Genomic DNA, 14,597 nt, shown 5'->3' on the forward strand with positions numbered 1-14,597 from the left:
ACCAAGCTCTTCGTGGGAGTTATCTTGGGTTATATTTCACCTAAAGCTTTCCTTTAAGGATTGTCGCTCTCATGGTGTTTATCAATGATCCAAGTTCTTCATTCATCCGCCCGGTGATATACTTTCTCGTCTCCTTGTTCATTCCAATCCAATTCTTTCTCCCGTGAGTGGCAGGTTGTCACCTCATAATTTGAGATGTATTCCATAAGACCATGTCAAGCTTATTCTTTTCGTTGTTGGTTTTCAACAACTCCGTTCTAGCATTTGTTGTAACCGTGCTCTCTCAAGATCTTGTTTCCCTTTGTTCCGGAGACATTGTGATGTTGCTCTCCTCAACCCATCTCCTCGGATTATCAGGACCATGTTTTGGTCGTGCTTATCCTTTTTAACCGGAGTTTTGTGCCCCTTTTCTCAAGCTCTTTCATGTTATCTAGTTTTTCACCTCTTTTGAACCGGAGTGCTGTCCGAGATCTTTCTTACCCCCTTGCCCCATTCATTCAATAGTTACGGAGGTAGTGTGTTGTTGATTTCATCAAGTATCCTCTCATCTTACCAAGTTTTTATTCAATTCCTTTTCTTTTCAATCGGAGTGCTGCCCGAAGTTGTTCTTCCTTGTTCTTTTCCCTAATGGAGTGCTTTCAACCTTATTCATCTTCGTTGTATTCTTTCTTTCAAATTTGCGCAACCTCTCGAGGTTCTTTGGTGTCACTCGTTTGTCAAAGGAGCAACTTAGCTTTACCTCTTCTCTTTCTTTTTCGTTTTTCCCCTCCGGTGCCATTCTAGATCTCGGGACGAGATCCTCTCGTAGTGGTGGAGTGTTGTAACGCCCCGAGACCGATGTGCCAGGTGTCTTCCAGTTATTTGTTGTCATTGCCATGTCATTTGCTTGCGTGTTGCATTTCATCTTGTCATCATGTGCATTGCATCATCATATTTTCAAAACTTGCATCCGTCCGGGTCTCCCCGTTCCTTCCGTTGTCCGTTCTGAGTCCAACCACACTTGCACGCGCCCGCGGCATGTCCGAAATAGTATTTTATAAGTGGCCGGAAAATGTCCTCGGAATGGGATGAAAGTTGGCATGTGGTCTTATTATAGTGTAGATAGACCGCCTGTCAATTTTCGTCGTATTCGGAGTTCGTTTGATAGCCCAACCGGTAAACTATAGCGGCAGTATAGCCGGTCTTTTCGTCGGACGTTTTCGGTCTCCGGAAACTACTGTCGGGCCTCTCTCTCTTCTCTCCCCTCAGCCCGAGGCCTTCCGCACAGCCCACCGGCAACCCACCTACTCCCCCTCCACTCCGGACCATCCGATAGCGATCGAATGGCTCCGAAACGGAGCAAAAACCCCAACCTTAGACCCATGCCTATAAAAGGAAGGACCCCTTCCATTTTTGTCAGCCGCCAGCCCCTTCCCTTGATTTCAGCGCGCCGCCGCCACTTGTCACCTGCGCCAGCTGCCTCCCCCTCGTTTTCCGGCGCCAGCCACCACCATCTCGCCACATGGCGCGCCGCCGTTGGCCGAGACGTCGCCAGCCACCTCCCGCGACCAATCCGGGCATGCCACGCGTTCCCCCTGCCTCTCCGCGCCGCCGTGGCCCGCCCAGGCCTGGAGCAAGCCCGCGGAGCCCATCAGGGCCCGCCACCGAGCCCGCACGCCGCTGCCTCCGTTCCAGATTGGGAGAACCCCGATCTCTCCTCCCTCGCGTCCCCGCCGTCCGCCGTCGGCGACCAAGGCCGCCGGAGCATGCTCGTCGCCGGCCGCCTTGAACCCAGGTCACGCCGCCGCCGCCTTTTCCTTTCCTCCCCGTCTCTCTTTCTCTCCCTAACCCCTCTTCTCTCCTCCTTGGTCAGCGCCGCCGCCATGGCGCCTAACCCTCACCGGCCCCACCCGATCCGGTCTCCCCTCGTCGGAAATTGAGCCACCCTAGCCATATCTGCCCGGATCCGGCAGGGCCCCGTCATCTTCGCCACTGGATCATCATCGGATCATGCTTCTTCATCATCCCGCCACAAGTCCCAGCGCCGCCGCCCTCTACTTCGCTGCGAGCGCGCCCCTGCATGGCTGCCGTTGACCATGGCGTGGGCCGCAGCCCAACCGCTGCCAGATCCAGCCCACATCCAGCCTCCCCACTAAGCCAGGCCCAATGTGAGGAAGCCCATCTCTGTTTGCTCCTGTGCAGCCCAGTTCGGGCCAGTTTCGGCCCATAGATGTTTTTTTTCCAGTTATGCGAATTTGTTTAATATCCAAGAGTTTGGCACTTTTACATAAAAGACTCTCATGTTCATACATTTAATTACTCACAAACAGTGCATCATATTAAGACAAACTTAATATGAAAGTTGCTTAGAATTTTGTCTAGTTTCATAATATGCAACTTTCATCCATGTTTAAAATGTCTAAAATGCTGTTTGGTTAAATTTGATCCTATGCCATCCTAAAATGATTTAATTCATAACTAAATAACCGTAACTCGGAATTTAATAAACTTTATATGTAAATGGGGTAGAAAAATACCTAGTTTAACATGGTGACCTTTATTGGCATGTTAAACAACTCTAAAATTGTGTTTAGGGCAGAACAGTACCAAATCTATAATATGCTCATGAGGAGTTTCCGGAATTGTTGTTCGTTGCTTCCGGCCTCATTTACCTTGACTAGATAGGTAGTTTTCATTTGCTTCACCCTCTTGCCATGTTAATCAACATTTAATATTGTTGAGTACCTAAACGAGAGAGAACTAAATAATTCATGTGGTGTTCCGCAATATGCAACTCGTTGCATATTGAGCTCCACTTAACTTGTAGTGTTGTTTGTGCATTTTGCCATGCCATGTTTCATTAAACCGGACATGCATCATACTTGATTATGCATCATGCCATGTTATGTGGTGGTTGTTTATTATGTTGTGTGCTTCTTTCCGGTGTTTGCTTCTTCGGATTGGTTCCGGTTACGTCGCGTTTGTGAGGATCCGTTCGACTACGTCCGTTTATCTCCTTCATGGACTCGTTCTTCTTCCTTGCGGGATTTCAGGCAAGATGATCATACCCCCGAAATCACTTCTATCTTTGCTTGCTTAGTTGCTCGCTCTTTTGCTATGCCTATGCTGCGATACCTACCACTTGCTTATCATGCCTCCTATATTGTTGAACCAAGCCTCTAACCCACCTTGTCCTAGCAAACCGTTGTTTGGCTATGTTACCGCTTTGCTCAGCCCCTCTTATAGCGTTGTTAGTTGTAGGTGAAGATTGAAGTTTGTTCCTCGTTGGAACATGGAGATGTTGTTCCTTGTTGGAACCTGTTACTTGTTGGGATATCACTATATATCTTATTTAATTAATGCATCTATATACTTGGTAAATGGTGGAAGGCTCGGCCTTATGCCTGGTGTTTTGTTCCACTCTTGCCGCCCTAGTTTCCGTCATATCGGTGTTATGTTCCCGGATTTTGCGTTCCTTACGCGGTTGGGCTATTATGGGAACCCCTTGACAGTTCGCCTTAAGTAAAGCTTTTCCAGCAATGCCCAACGTTGGTTTTACCATTTGCCGCCTAGCCTTTTCTTTTCTCTTGGGTGTCGCGCTCCCAAGGGTCATCATTATTTTAAACCCCCCCCCCCCCCGGGTCAGTGCTCCTCTGAGTGTTGGTCCGACCGAGTAGACTGCGGGACCACCTCGGGGCAACTTGAGGGTTGGTTTTACTCGTAGGATGTCTCATCTGAGTGTGCCCTGAGAAAGAGATATGTGCAGCTCCTATCGGGATTTGTCGGCACATTCGGGCGGTGTTGCCGGTTTAGTTTTACCCTGTCGAAATGTCTTGTTGTACCGGGATACCGAGTCTGATCGGAATATCTCGGGAGGAGGTCTATTCCTTCGTTGACCGTGAGAGCTTGTCATGGGCTAAGTTGGGACACCCCTGCAGGGATTTGAACTTTCGAAAGCCGTGCCCGCGGTTATGGGCAGATGGGAATTTGTTAATATCCGGTTGTAGATAACTTGAACCTTAACTTAATTAAAATGAATCAACAGCTTGTGTTACCGTGATGGTCTCTTTTCGGCGGAGTCCGGGAAGTGAACACGGTGTTGGAGTTATGTTTGACGTAGGTTGTTTAGGATCACTTCTTGATCATAGTTTCATCGACCGTGCTTTGCCTTCTCTTCTCGCTCTCATTTGCGTATGTTAGCCACCATATATGCTAGTCGCTTGCTGCAGCTCCACCTCATACTTTTACCTTACCCATAAGCTTAAATAGTCTTGATCGCGAGGGTGCGAGATTGCTGAGTCCCTGTGGCTCACAGATACTTCCAAAACCAGTTTGCAGGTGCCGATGAGTCCTTGCAGATGACGCAACCAAGCTCAGGAGGAGCTCGATGAAGATCTTGTCCTTTGTGTGGTTTCGTTCTAGATGATCAGTAGTGGAGCCCAGTTGGGGTCGACCGGGGACCTTTGTCGCATTTGGGGTTCTTCTTTTATTTTGGTTCCGTAGTCGGACCTTGAGTGTATTTGGATGATGTAATGCTTTATTCATGTAATTGTGTGAAGTGGCGATTGTAAGCCAACTATGTATCTCTTTCCCTTATTATATTACATGGGTTGTGTGAAGATTACCTCACTTGCGACATATGCCTTCAATGCGATTATGCCTCTAAGTCGTGCCTCGACACGTGGGAGATATAGTCGCATCGAGGGTGTTACACCAGAGTTCTTGAATTCTGCTGATACTGGCAACTTTTTGCTGAATCATGTCATCGTAGCCCCCAAGTCTTAAGACGAGTTGAGGAGTTGGCTTGAGACTCTCCATGTTTGACCATGATATGACCAGTGGATTGTTGGAATATGTTGAATCTCGGTGGTTTATAATTGACCATGTCCATTGACCCATCCGGTGTAGGCAAGGGCCATAACTTGATGGTCTCCTTTGTAATGGTGAATTCTGCATAAGAAATTTGCACAAACGAGAGTAATTGTTCTTAAAGAAAATAAGAATGTATCAATAGAAACTTGACAGGATGGATTTCACCTGATATGTTAGGCCGGAAATTAACCATTGCGGAGTTGATGATCACTATGGTGAAGCTAAAGTCAATCACAGGCAAGTCAGCCGCGGGAGCAAACAGATGAGTTGGCCGCGGCGTTGTAAGCCGGCGCGGACGAGAGAGTCGGACGCGGCGTTGTAAGCCGGTGCGGACGAGAGAGTCGGCCATATTGTTGAAAATGACACAGATGCAGGCGAGTCGGCCGTGGGCACGAACGATGAGTCAGTCGCGTGTGTTGATGTAGCGGGGTGGCGATTTGCGCACACATCCATCCAGCAGCACGGCATGGACAAGCCCTAGTGCAAAAAATAATATCCGCGTATGCCCCCTTGACGACATCTTTGTAATGAATAATGGTCCTGAAAAAAATACCACAGACCAAAGAACTGTTCTCAAACAAAATATGTGTTGATAAAATACTTAGAAAAGATAGCACCTGGTGTTTTGTCGGTGAACGCCGACACTGGCACGAGATATTGTTGGATGTAATCAGACGAACAGTAGATGGTAATTCATCTATTCTCCTGGTGATTTACTGCCTTCATGCGGAAACATGCTACAGATTGATTCCTTGCCTCGATCCGCATGCCAATTTGACCAGGGGGCCGCGCGTACAAGAAGCCTTGGAAGTAGAATACCACGCTCTCCAGCGCGCTGCTGACCGTGCCGTCGTCCCAGAACCAGGGCGACTTGGTAGCGACATCGTCCGGCGGAGGCGGCTCTTCGGCGGAGGATCATCGGTGGGGACGGCACAAGGCCAGGACGGCTCCGCGCAGCCACACTGCTCGGCGGCCGGCTCAGAACAGCGGTTCAGAAAAACGAAGCCTTGGCTCGACCCGGTGCGGAGGAGCTTGTAACAGCGGCAACTCGCAGTTCAAGAGGAGCGGAGGGGCGATGGCGGCTCTGCTTCGGCCGCGAGCTGGCGGACGGCCACCTCAAGGCGGCTCTGTTGGTCGTGGCAGCTCACCATAGCAGAGGTAGCAGGGAGGCGCGGCTCGGGGCGCAGCTACGGCGGAGGCAGGTCAGCGAACCCTGGCGGCTCAACCAAGCTCGACGGTGGCTTGAAGGAGGCAGGGCCGCAGCTTAAGGCAGGTCAGCGGGTCAGCTCAGCGGCTCAAGTGAAGGCGGCCGGCGGAGGGGAAACGCAGCAGGCGATGGCCAACTGTCGTGGACGACAGCTTGAGGGCGGACGGCGGCTCATAGTGAGGTTGTGGAGGCAACGGCGCAGCCGGGTCGAGGCCCCTGGAGCGGCAGGTTACTGCTGTAATGGCGGAGAGGCGGCGACTTCGACACAGAGCCAGGGTGACCGCGCGAAGGAAACCACAAGAGGGCGGAGTGGCGGGCAAGCGGTGACCCGGCGGGTTGAAACCAATGCGGGGAGGACTCCGGCGAGGCTCAAGCAGCGACTCGGGGCAGCTCAAAGGCCAGATGAAGGCGAGGCCGCAGCGGCGCAGCACCGGTGACTCGGTGGCTCGGTGGAGGTGGCGTCGACTTTGAAGGCCACGGCGGCGGCGGCACAAGGCGAGGCCAAGGCAGGCATAGCCGTAGAGGCATGTGGAGGTAGGGTCGCGAGGCCAGACCGGCTTGAAGCACGGTGATGCAGGCCAGCGCGGAGATGGCTGCGAGGCAGGGCCGGCTTGAGAAGCGGCGGCGCAGGTGGAGGAGGTTCACGGAAGGCGGACGCGGAGGACCCGCTGCGGCGCGCAGAACGCGGCGAGGCGGGGGAGCCCAGGCGCAGATGCACGCCTGCGCGGACGGAGAAGAGCGGAGGCGGCGAGGCGAGACTGTGCGGACGCCGCGGCTCATAGCCGGCCCGACGGGATCGGTGAAGCGAGACCGGCTCGAAAGCGGAGACCGAGTTTCCTCTTTCCTCGTCCACTTGCAGGTCGTGGGCTGCTTCCTTTTCTTTATTTTTTTCAGTCCAACTCAAAAGTTGAGCTCTCACGTGGATATTACTCAAGTGCTCAATAGATCGGTTTGACTTGAGTTAATTGCAAGGAGATACCACACTTGCGCACGTTGTGACGAGTCAGTACCGTTGCTCGTGCATGTCGCAGTTTAGTGCCATTATTCGGCCTAACCGTTACAAAATGAGCTGACAGACGTATAAGTGTGTATTGACCATGTATCTGACAGACCGGGCCCACCCGTCAGGCGACACGGTGGCAAATCGGCGTGTGCCCGATGCGCTGACTAGGACGAGGCTGGTGCGGTCGAACCGAGCCGGATCCCACCCGACGAACCAGACGAACCCTATCCTTTTTCTCCCCTCTCCATCTCTCTCCCCGTGGATCTCAGGCGATGGCTGCGGCGACCCCCGGCGGCGGCGGTGTCGTGGGCGGCTACGGCAACCTTCCCGGCCTGGGGAGCGATGACCACGTGGGGCTGGACTGCTCCAGGTCGTCCAACTCCACCGACGACGAGGAAGAGGAGGAGGAGGCGCCCCTATCCATGGAGCAGCGGTTGCGGCTCGCTGAGATGTGGTTGGCCAACCCAACCACAAGCCATCACTGGACCAGTGGAGCGGATGGAGTGTTGTAAGTCCCTCGTTTTTAATTTTGTCTGTTCATATATAGGGCTAGGGTTAGTGTTCTTAAAGCACTGAATTTTTTTCAATTTTGCCGTGACTTGTAGGTTAGATGATGCTATATGGGATGTTAGGATTCACTTTGATGCAGGGCATAATTTGGATAGGAAGATTTGTAGCTCAGATGTCACATTTCTGAACTTGTATGCACTGTTGACAGTAGTAGGATATAATTTTGATGATGAACTATATCACATGAGAAATACAGCTGCAGCAGGAGTTGAGAGAGAGCATGGACTAGATCTGATTGACACTAATATCAAATTGCAAGAACTAAAGAAGCAATATGAGGATTCATTAGTTCTGAATTTGTTAGCTAGGGCAACAGCACCTGTCAGTTCAGAGTCAGGATTAGTTAGTGATGGTAACATCCATCAGAGACCAAATGAATTAGCTGCTGTTTTATATGAACCACATGTTGTTTATGATCTCAGTGAGCCTGCTGTGCTTGCTGTTGATGATCATGGTGTAGTTTTTCAGTCAGTGCAGCAGCAGTAGTACAGTTCATCCTACACAACCTACTGGTATGTGCACACAAGAGAGTAGAAATGTCAGGGGGAAGCTGAAAGCTGTGTTGGAGGAAGAGGAATTATTTGAGGAGGGATATAGGAGTTACTCTGACTCTGAGGGTGCAACTGACACTGATAACTACATTTTAGCTGAACACACAGAGATAATAGAGGGGAAGAGACTGGCAGAGGAAGAAGATGAAGATGAAGATTCTGATGAAGAATCAGAAGAGGAACCACCGCTGCATTATGAGGGTGACACTGATGTTGAGGATCTATTTGAGGAGGAGGAGCAGGAGGAGGAGGAGGTGAATGTTGCAACTGAAAGGAGTGCTCCAACTGAAAGAGAAAAACCAGCCATACCAGAACCTGCAAAGAAGAGGCAGAAGCTGCCAGTCAGGAGATGCCCCACCACTAGGTCACACTCTAATGTTTTAGAGGAGGTGAAACCAGATTTCAATCCTTCATCTGATGAAGAAGATCATGGCTTGCTGTTTGACAGTGATGATGGACATGAGGCACCAGCATTTGTCCTACAAAAAGGTAGGAAGGGTAGGGCAAAGAAAAGGAAACCTAGGATATGGTACAATGAAAATCTTGAGCAACCACATCAGCAGTTATGTATGTACATGTGCTTCAAGAATCAGCAGCAATTCAGAGAAGCATTGTTGAGCCTACACATTACGCAGTGCAGAAATTTCAGGTACCACAGAAACTCAGACAAAAGGATCATTGCCTGCTGCAAACAAGAGCACTGCCAGTTCTTCATAGTTGCTGCAGTTATCAAAGGGGAAAAGGCATTTGCTATCAAAAAGATGAGGCTGCAGCACACTTGCCCAAGCAGTACAGAGTCATCCAGGGTTAGTGCAAAGTGACTTGCTAAAACATATGAGTCACTATTTAGGTCTGACCCAACAACTAGCATAGCTACTATGATTGAAAACTACCAGGAGAAGTATGGTGTTGAAGTGCCCAGGCACATGGCCTATAGGGCCAAAAACCTTGCTGTGGAAGCTGTATTAGGAGAGCACAAGAAGCAGTATCCCAGGCTGAGGGACTATGCCCAAACCATCATGGATACAAACCCTGGAAGTAGAGTTATTGTTGCAACAATAACTCCAAAAGCTACAACAAAAATACCACACCGAGGACCAAGGTTTCATGCTATGTTCTTCTGCATAAATGGAGCCAGAGAGGGATTTCTCAATGCATGCAGGCCATTCATTGGTTAGTTACATGTTTCCTTACTTTAATTAGAATGTTTCTCAATGTTCATGCCACATTTGCTTGTAGATGACAACTTTATACATGTTTGTTGTTTGCATCTAAATGTAGGTGTTGATGGGTGCTTTATCAAGCTGAATACTGGTGCTCAAATCCTAGCAGCCACTGGCAGAGATGGCAATAACAACATATTTCCACTTGCATTTGCTATAGTTGGACAAGAGGACACAGCAAACTGGTGTTGGTTTCTACACCAACTGAAGATATGTCTAGGAGGAGAAGTTGGTAAATTTGGCCCTTACACTATCATGTCTGATAGACAGAAGGTATGCATCTCCTTGTTTATTTATGCATATAAGTTATGTTGTAGATAGTAGCTTCATCATGTCCTTGTTTATCTTTATGCATATAAGTTATGTTGCATATAAGTTTCTGCACACACTCAGTAGCTTAGTGTTATATTATGTGAACAGGGGCTACTAAATGCAGTAAATCAAGTATTTCCAAACTGCCATCAAAGATTTTGCCTTAGACACCTATATGCAAATTTCCAAAATGCTGGCTTTAGGGGGGAAGATCTAAAGAAATGCATGGATAATGCCAGCTATGCTTATAACCAGCACAAGTTTAACATTGCAATGAATGATCTCAAAAATGAGAGTGGGGAAGCTTGGAAGTGGCTGAGTGGAATACCCAAACACCATTGGGCTAGGCATGCTTTTGACACCAACTGCAAGACAGAATTGGTTGTTAACAACCTGTCAGAGGTGTTCAACAAGTACATCTTAGATTTCAGGAAAAAACCTATTAGGACTATGGTTGATGGTATTAAGGACAAACAGATGGTGAGGTGGCATAGGAATAGAGAGAGAGGAAAGGCAGCTATGTGGGAGATCACACCCCATTATGCTGAGAAGCTAGAAGTGGAAAAGGAAAGGGCCAGGTACTGCAAACCCATTCAAGCAGGTGTAAATCTATGGCAAGTGACCAGTGGGCAGCAAACACATCCAGTCAACTTGGACATGCATACATGTGGTTGTAGAAAGTGGGACCTGTCTGGCATACCATGCAACCATGTTGTATCTGCCATTAACAAGTCAAAAAGGTTTCCAGAGGACTATGTTTCTATATTCTTCAAAAAACCTTTTTACATAGCATCCTATGAGCCTATGATATATCCTGTCCCTGGTGAACATGACTGGACAAAGACAGCTAGCCCAGACATAGATCCACCTGATTTTCATGTGAAGAGAGGAAGGAAAAAAGAGAAGAGGATAAAGGGCAGGTTTGAAGTTCCAAGGCCAAAGGACAGTTCTAGAATGGCCACTATAACATGTAGTAATTGTGGACTTCAAGGACACAGGTACACCAACTGCAAGGTTCAACTGAAACCAGAGCTGGCTATGAGGAAACACAAGCATGTGGTAATCCCTTTTTAATTAGTTCTATGGTTTCTTGTACTGTATTTTTAGTAAATACCATGTTTGACTTACTAACATGTTTCTTTTTGTTTGCAAGGCACCTGCAAGATCAAGGAATGCTCATGAAGCTACTCCACCTGCAAGATCACAACCCCCACCTGCATCTGGTGGTAGATCTGCTTCTGCAAGGGCATCTCGGGCTAGATCTTCTGCTGCAAGGGCATCTGGGGCTAGATCTGCTTCTGCAAGAGACCAAAGGCCATTCTTTGCTCCAAGATCTGCCTCTGGAACTTCAACTTCTGGTGCATCTGATGACCCAATAAATCATTCTGGATGGATGTCCTTTTTTAATGCCAGTAGGGGAGGAAGGAACTGATTGTCATGAGGGTGCATCTGGGTTATGCTACTTGAAACCAGTTTGATGAGTACTAAGTTATGTGAACTAAGTTTGTGTTCATCTTGGTCATGTGCATCACATTTTGAACTATGTTATGTGTGCATCTGGGTTATGTTTGTGAACAATGTTATGAAGTGATGATTACTAAGTTTGTTATGAAGTTATGTGAACTAAGTTTGTTATGATGTGATGAGTACTAGGTTTTTTATGATGTGATGATTACCAGGTTTGTTATGAAGTGATGATTACTAAGTTTGTTATGATGTGATGAGTACTAGGTTTGATATGATGTGATGAGTACTAGGTTTGATATGATGTGATGAGTACTAGGTTTGTTATGATGTGATGAGTTAAGTTTCATATGATATGATGAGTTAAGTTTCATATGATGTGATGAGTTAAGTTTCATATGATGTGATGGCTAACCACTATGGTTTAGGGGGTTCTCGACGTCGACGGAGCCTAAATGGCTAACCACTATGGTTTAGGGGTTTCTCGACATCGACGGAGCCTAAATGGCTAACCACTATGGTTTAGGGGTTTCTCGACGTCGACGGAGCCTAAATGGCTAACCACTATGGTTTAGGGGTTCTCGACGTCGACGGAGCCTAAATGGCTAACCACTATGGTTTAGGGGGTTCTCGACGTCGACGGAGCCTAAATGGCTAACCACTATGGTTTAGGGGTTTCTCGACGTCGACGGAGCCTAAATGGCTAACCACTATGGTTTAGGGGTTTCTCGACGTCGACGGAGCCTAAATGGCTAACCAGTATGGTTTAGGGGGTTCTCGACGTCGACGGAGCCTAAATGGCTAACCACTATGGTTTAGGGGTTTCTCGACGTCGACGGAGCCTAAATGGCTAACCACTATGGTTTAGGGGTTTCTCGACGTCGACGGAGCCTAAATGGCTAACCACTATGGTTTAGGGGGTTCTCGACGTCGACGGAGCCTAAATGGCTAACCACTATGGTTTAGGGGGTTCTCGATGTCGACGGAGCCTAAATGGCTAACCACTATGGTTTAGGGGTTCTCGACATCGACGGAGCCTAAATGGCTAACCATTATGGTTTAGGGGGTTCTCGACGTCGACGGAGCCTAAATGGCTAACCACTCTGGTTTAGGGGGTTCTCGACGTTGACGGAGTCTAAATGACAGCCACTATGACAGCAACTATGGCTTAGAGTAACCACTATGACAGCAACTATGACAACAACTTAAATCATGTAACATATCAACCAACTAGACAAGCAACTCAAATCATAAAGGATAGCTTCATGCAACATAATTAATAGATTCTTACACAACATACTAGAGTTCAACTTATGTCACAACTTAAAGCAACAACATAGTTCCAACTTAGTTCATAACTACACATCCATAGTACATAACTTAGTTCACAACAACACCATACTTCACAAAAGGTCAGCAAAGCAAGCATTCTTCTTCTTCATGTTGATCTGGATCTTGCTCTTGCTCTTCCTCTACATCTTCATTCTGACAAGATGTCCAGGATGCCCTTCAATTCCTGCTTGTTCTTCTCCTCTGACTTCAACAGTTCAGCAATCTGAATCTTTAGCTGATCCCTCCTTGCTGTGAGCTTGTCATGCCCCTTCTTGAGATCACCCATGTGAAGGACCAGCTAGGTGTTCTCCTGGGTGAGCTTTTCCTCAGATTTTTTGAGTTCATCAACCTGGAATTTGAGGTTCCTGATGGATGTACTAAGCACTTCCTTCTCTTTTAGATGATTGAACTTCAGGTCCCTGATGCAAGTGCCTCGAGATTGTGTCAGGTTCATCAGTACTTTATACTTCTCCTGCAGCTTGAAGATCTCTGCATCTTTCTTCTCCATCTCTGTCTTCATGTCAGATACAACTGAATCAGCAACATGCACATTCTGCATCTTAGCCTGCAAATGGCTGAAATCTACCATCCTATCCTCTTGAGCATTGAACAGTTGGTGCACATCTTCAACCAATTTGTCATAGTTGGCCTCTAGATTGTTTTTTTCTTCAGCCAAATGGTGAATAGTGAGTGAACTCTCCAGGTTATCCTTCCTCCTATCACTCTTGCTGTCATGATACATTTCCCATAGCTTCAACAAGGCATTCTGCAAAGTAGGAGGCCACTCTGGGTCAACCCAGAGAACAATACCATAGTTGTCATCTTCCTGCAATATAAACAAACATAGCCACTCCAGGTTATCCTAGGTAATTATTGAAGCAATAAACTTTGAGCAACTGGCTTTAAATAATAACTGAACTTTGAGCATCTAACTTTAAACAATGAAATACAAATCAAATCAACTTTAAGCATCTGCCACTCAATTAAATAATGAACTTTAAGCATCAACTTTAAGCATCTTTGAGAGGTTCAGGATTTAATAATCTAGCCAATTAAAGAATGAACCTCTGACACTAAACACTCACTGGATTTTGAGCTTCTGACATTAAACAATCTCTATGACACTAAACACTCACTGAATCTCTATGACATTAAACAATGAAATAATTGGCAACTTGTGAACTAAACAATGATCTGCACTGCAAACTAAGCTGTTGACCAATTATAAAATTACTGGCCAAATCAACACATTTTCTAATCCAATGTTTAGCATCAGTAGTACTAAATGGCTACAAAATGACCATCACAGCTACCCAATTAAACAACAATACTGATTAAACATTGTGCATCAGCCCATGGCTAGATTAAACAACATGATATCTATGCACTCCACAATTCTATGCACATGGCTAGACTAAAAATACTATTATGAAAGAGATTTGTACAGAATCTTACACTCTTAGGACACACTAAGAACCTCCTGCCCATGTTAAATGCTTCAAATGCTACATGCCTCTCAGCCGCCACACCATGCTGATGGCAAAGAATGATGGGTGTTGTCTCAATGCCACTGTAGTCTTGGTCTTCAATGCTAGCAGGGATCTAGAGGAGCAAAAGGAAGAGACAATCCCCAAACCAAATCAAATCCCCAAATCAGAGAAACCTAACCCTAACCCTAGCTCTACAACTCACCTGGTAATGCATGGCTTCGTCATCGGAGAGGTTCATGTATTGAACGTTGGAGTCCTGGCTGCTCTCGTCCTCCATGGCGCGATGGCGAGCCGGTTGAGGTGGCGGCGGCAGCGGCGAATCAGAGAGAGGAGGGAGAGCGAGACTGAGCTCGAGGGAGAGTGAGGACCGACCGACGACCGATCCGACCGAGACCGCTTAGACCACCGCACCAGCCTCGTCCTAGTCAGCGCATCAGGCACGCGCCGATTGGCCACCGTGTCACCTGACAGGTGGGCCCAGTCTGTCAGATACATGGTCAATACACACTTATACGTCTGTCAGCCCATTTTGTAACAGTTAGGCCGAATAGTGGTACTGAACTACGACATGCATGAGCAACGGTACTGACTCGT

At 47.6% G+C, this 14,597-nt stretch overlaps 1 protein-coding gene and 1 pseudogene across 1 annotated transcript; one reads left to right on the top strand and one right to left on the bottom strand.

Annotated features, from left to right (window-relative positions):
• The first annotated feature begins 9,660 nt into the window (after positions 1-9,660).
• Positions 9,661-11,149, top strand: LOC147971296 (uncharacterized). Its single transcript, XM_087523907.1, has 3 exons — positions 9,661-9,678; positions 9,826-10,776; positions 10,871-11,149. The coding sequence occupies exons 1-3, from the start codon at positions 9,661-9,663 to the stop codon at positions 11,147-11,149; spliced, it is 1,248 nt and encodes a 415-aa protein (XP_087380033.1).
• A 1,512-nt stretch (positions 11,150-12,661) lies between these two features.
• On the bottom strand, positions 12,662-14,280 carry LOC147971297 (uncharacterized; annotated as a pseudogene).
• Between the last annotated feature and the right edge of the window lie 317 nt (positions 14,281-14,597).

This window comes from Triticum urartu, chromosome 5A (assembly GCF_056163025.1).
Source record: "Triticum urartu cultivar PI428250 chromosome 5A, HENAU_Tu73, whole genome shotgun sequence".
NCBI lineage: Eukaryota > Viridiplantae > Streptophyta > Magnoliopsida > Poales > Poaceae > Triticum > Triticum urartu.

Bases quoted from the DNA above. Each gene is read 5' to 3' on its own strand.
- LOC147971296 (XM_087523907.1), top strand. The intron at 10,777-10,870 runs GTAATCCCTTTT...TTTGTTTGCAAG, and splicing joins TGAGGAAACACAAGCATGTG to GCACCTGCAAGATCAAGGAA.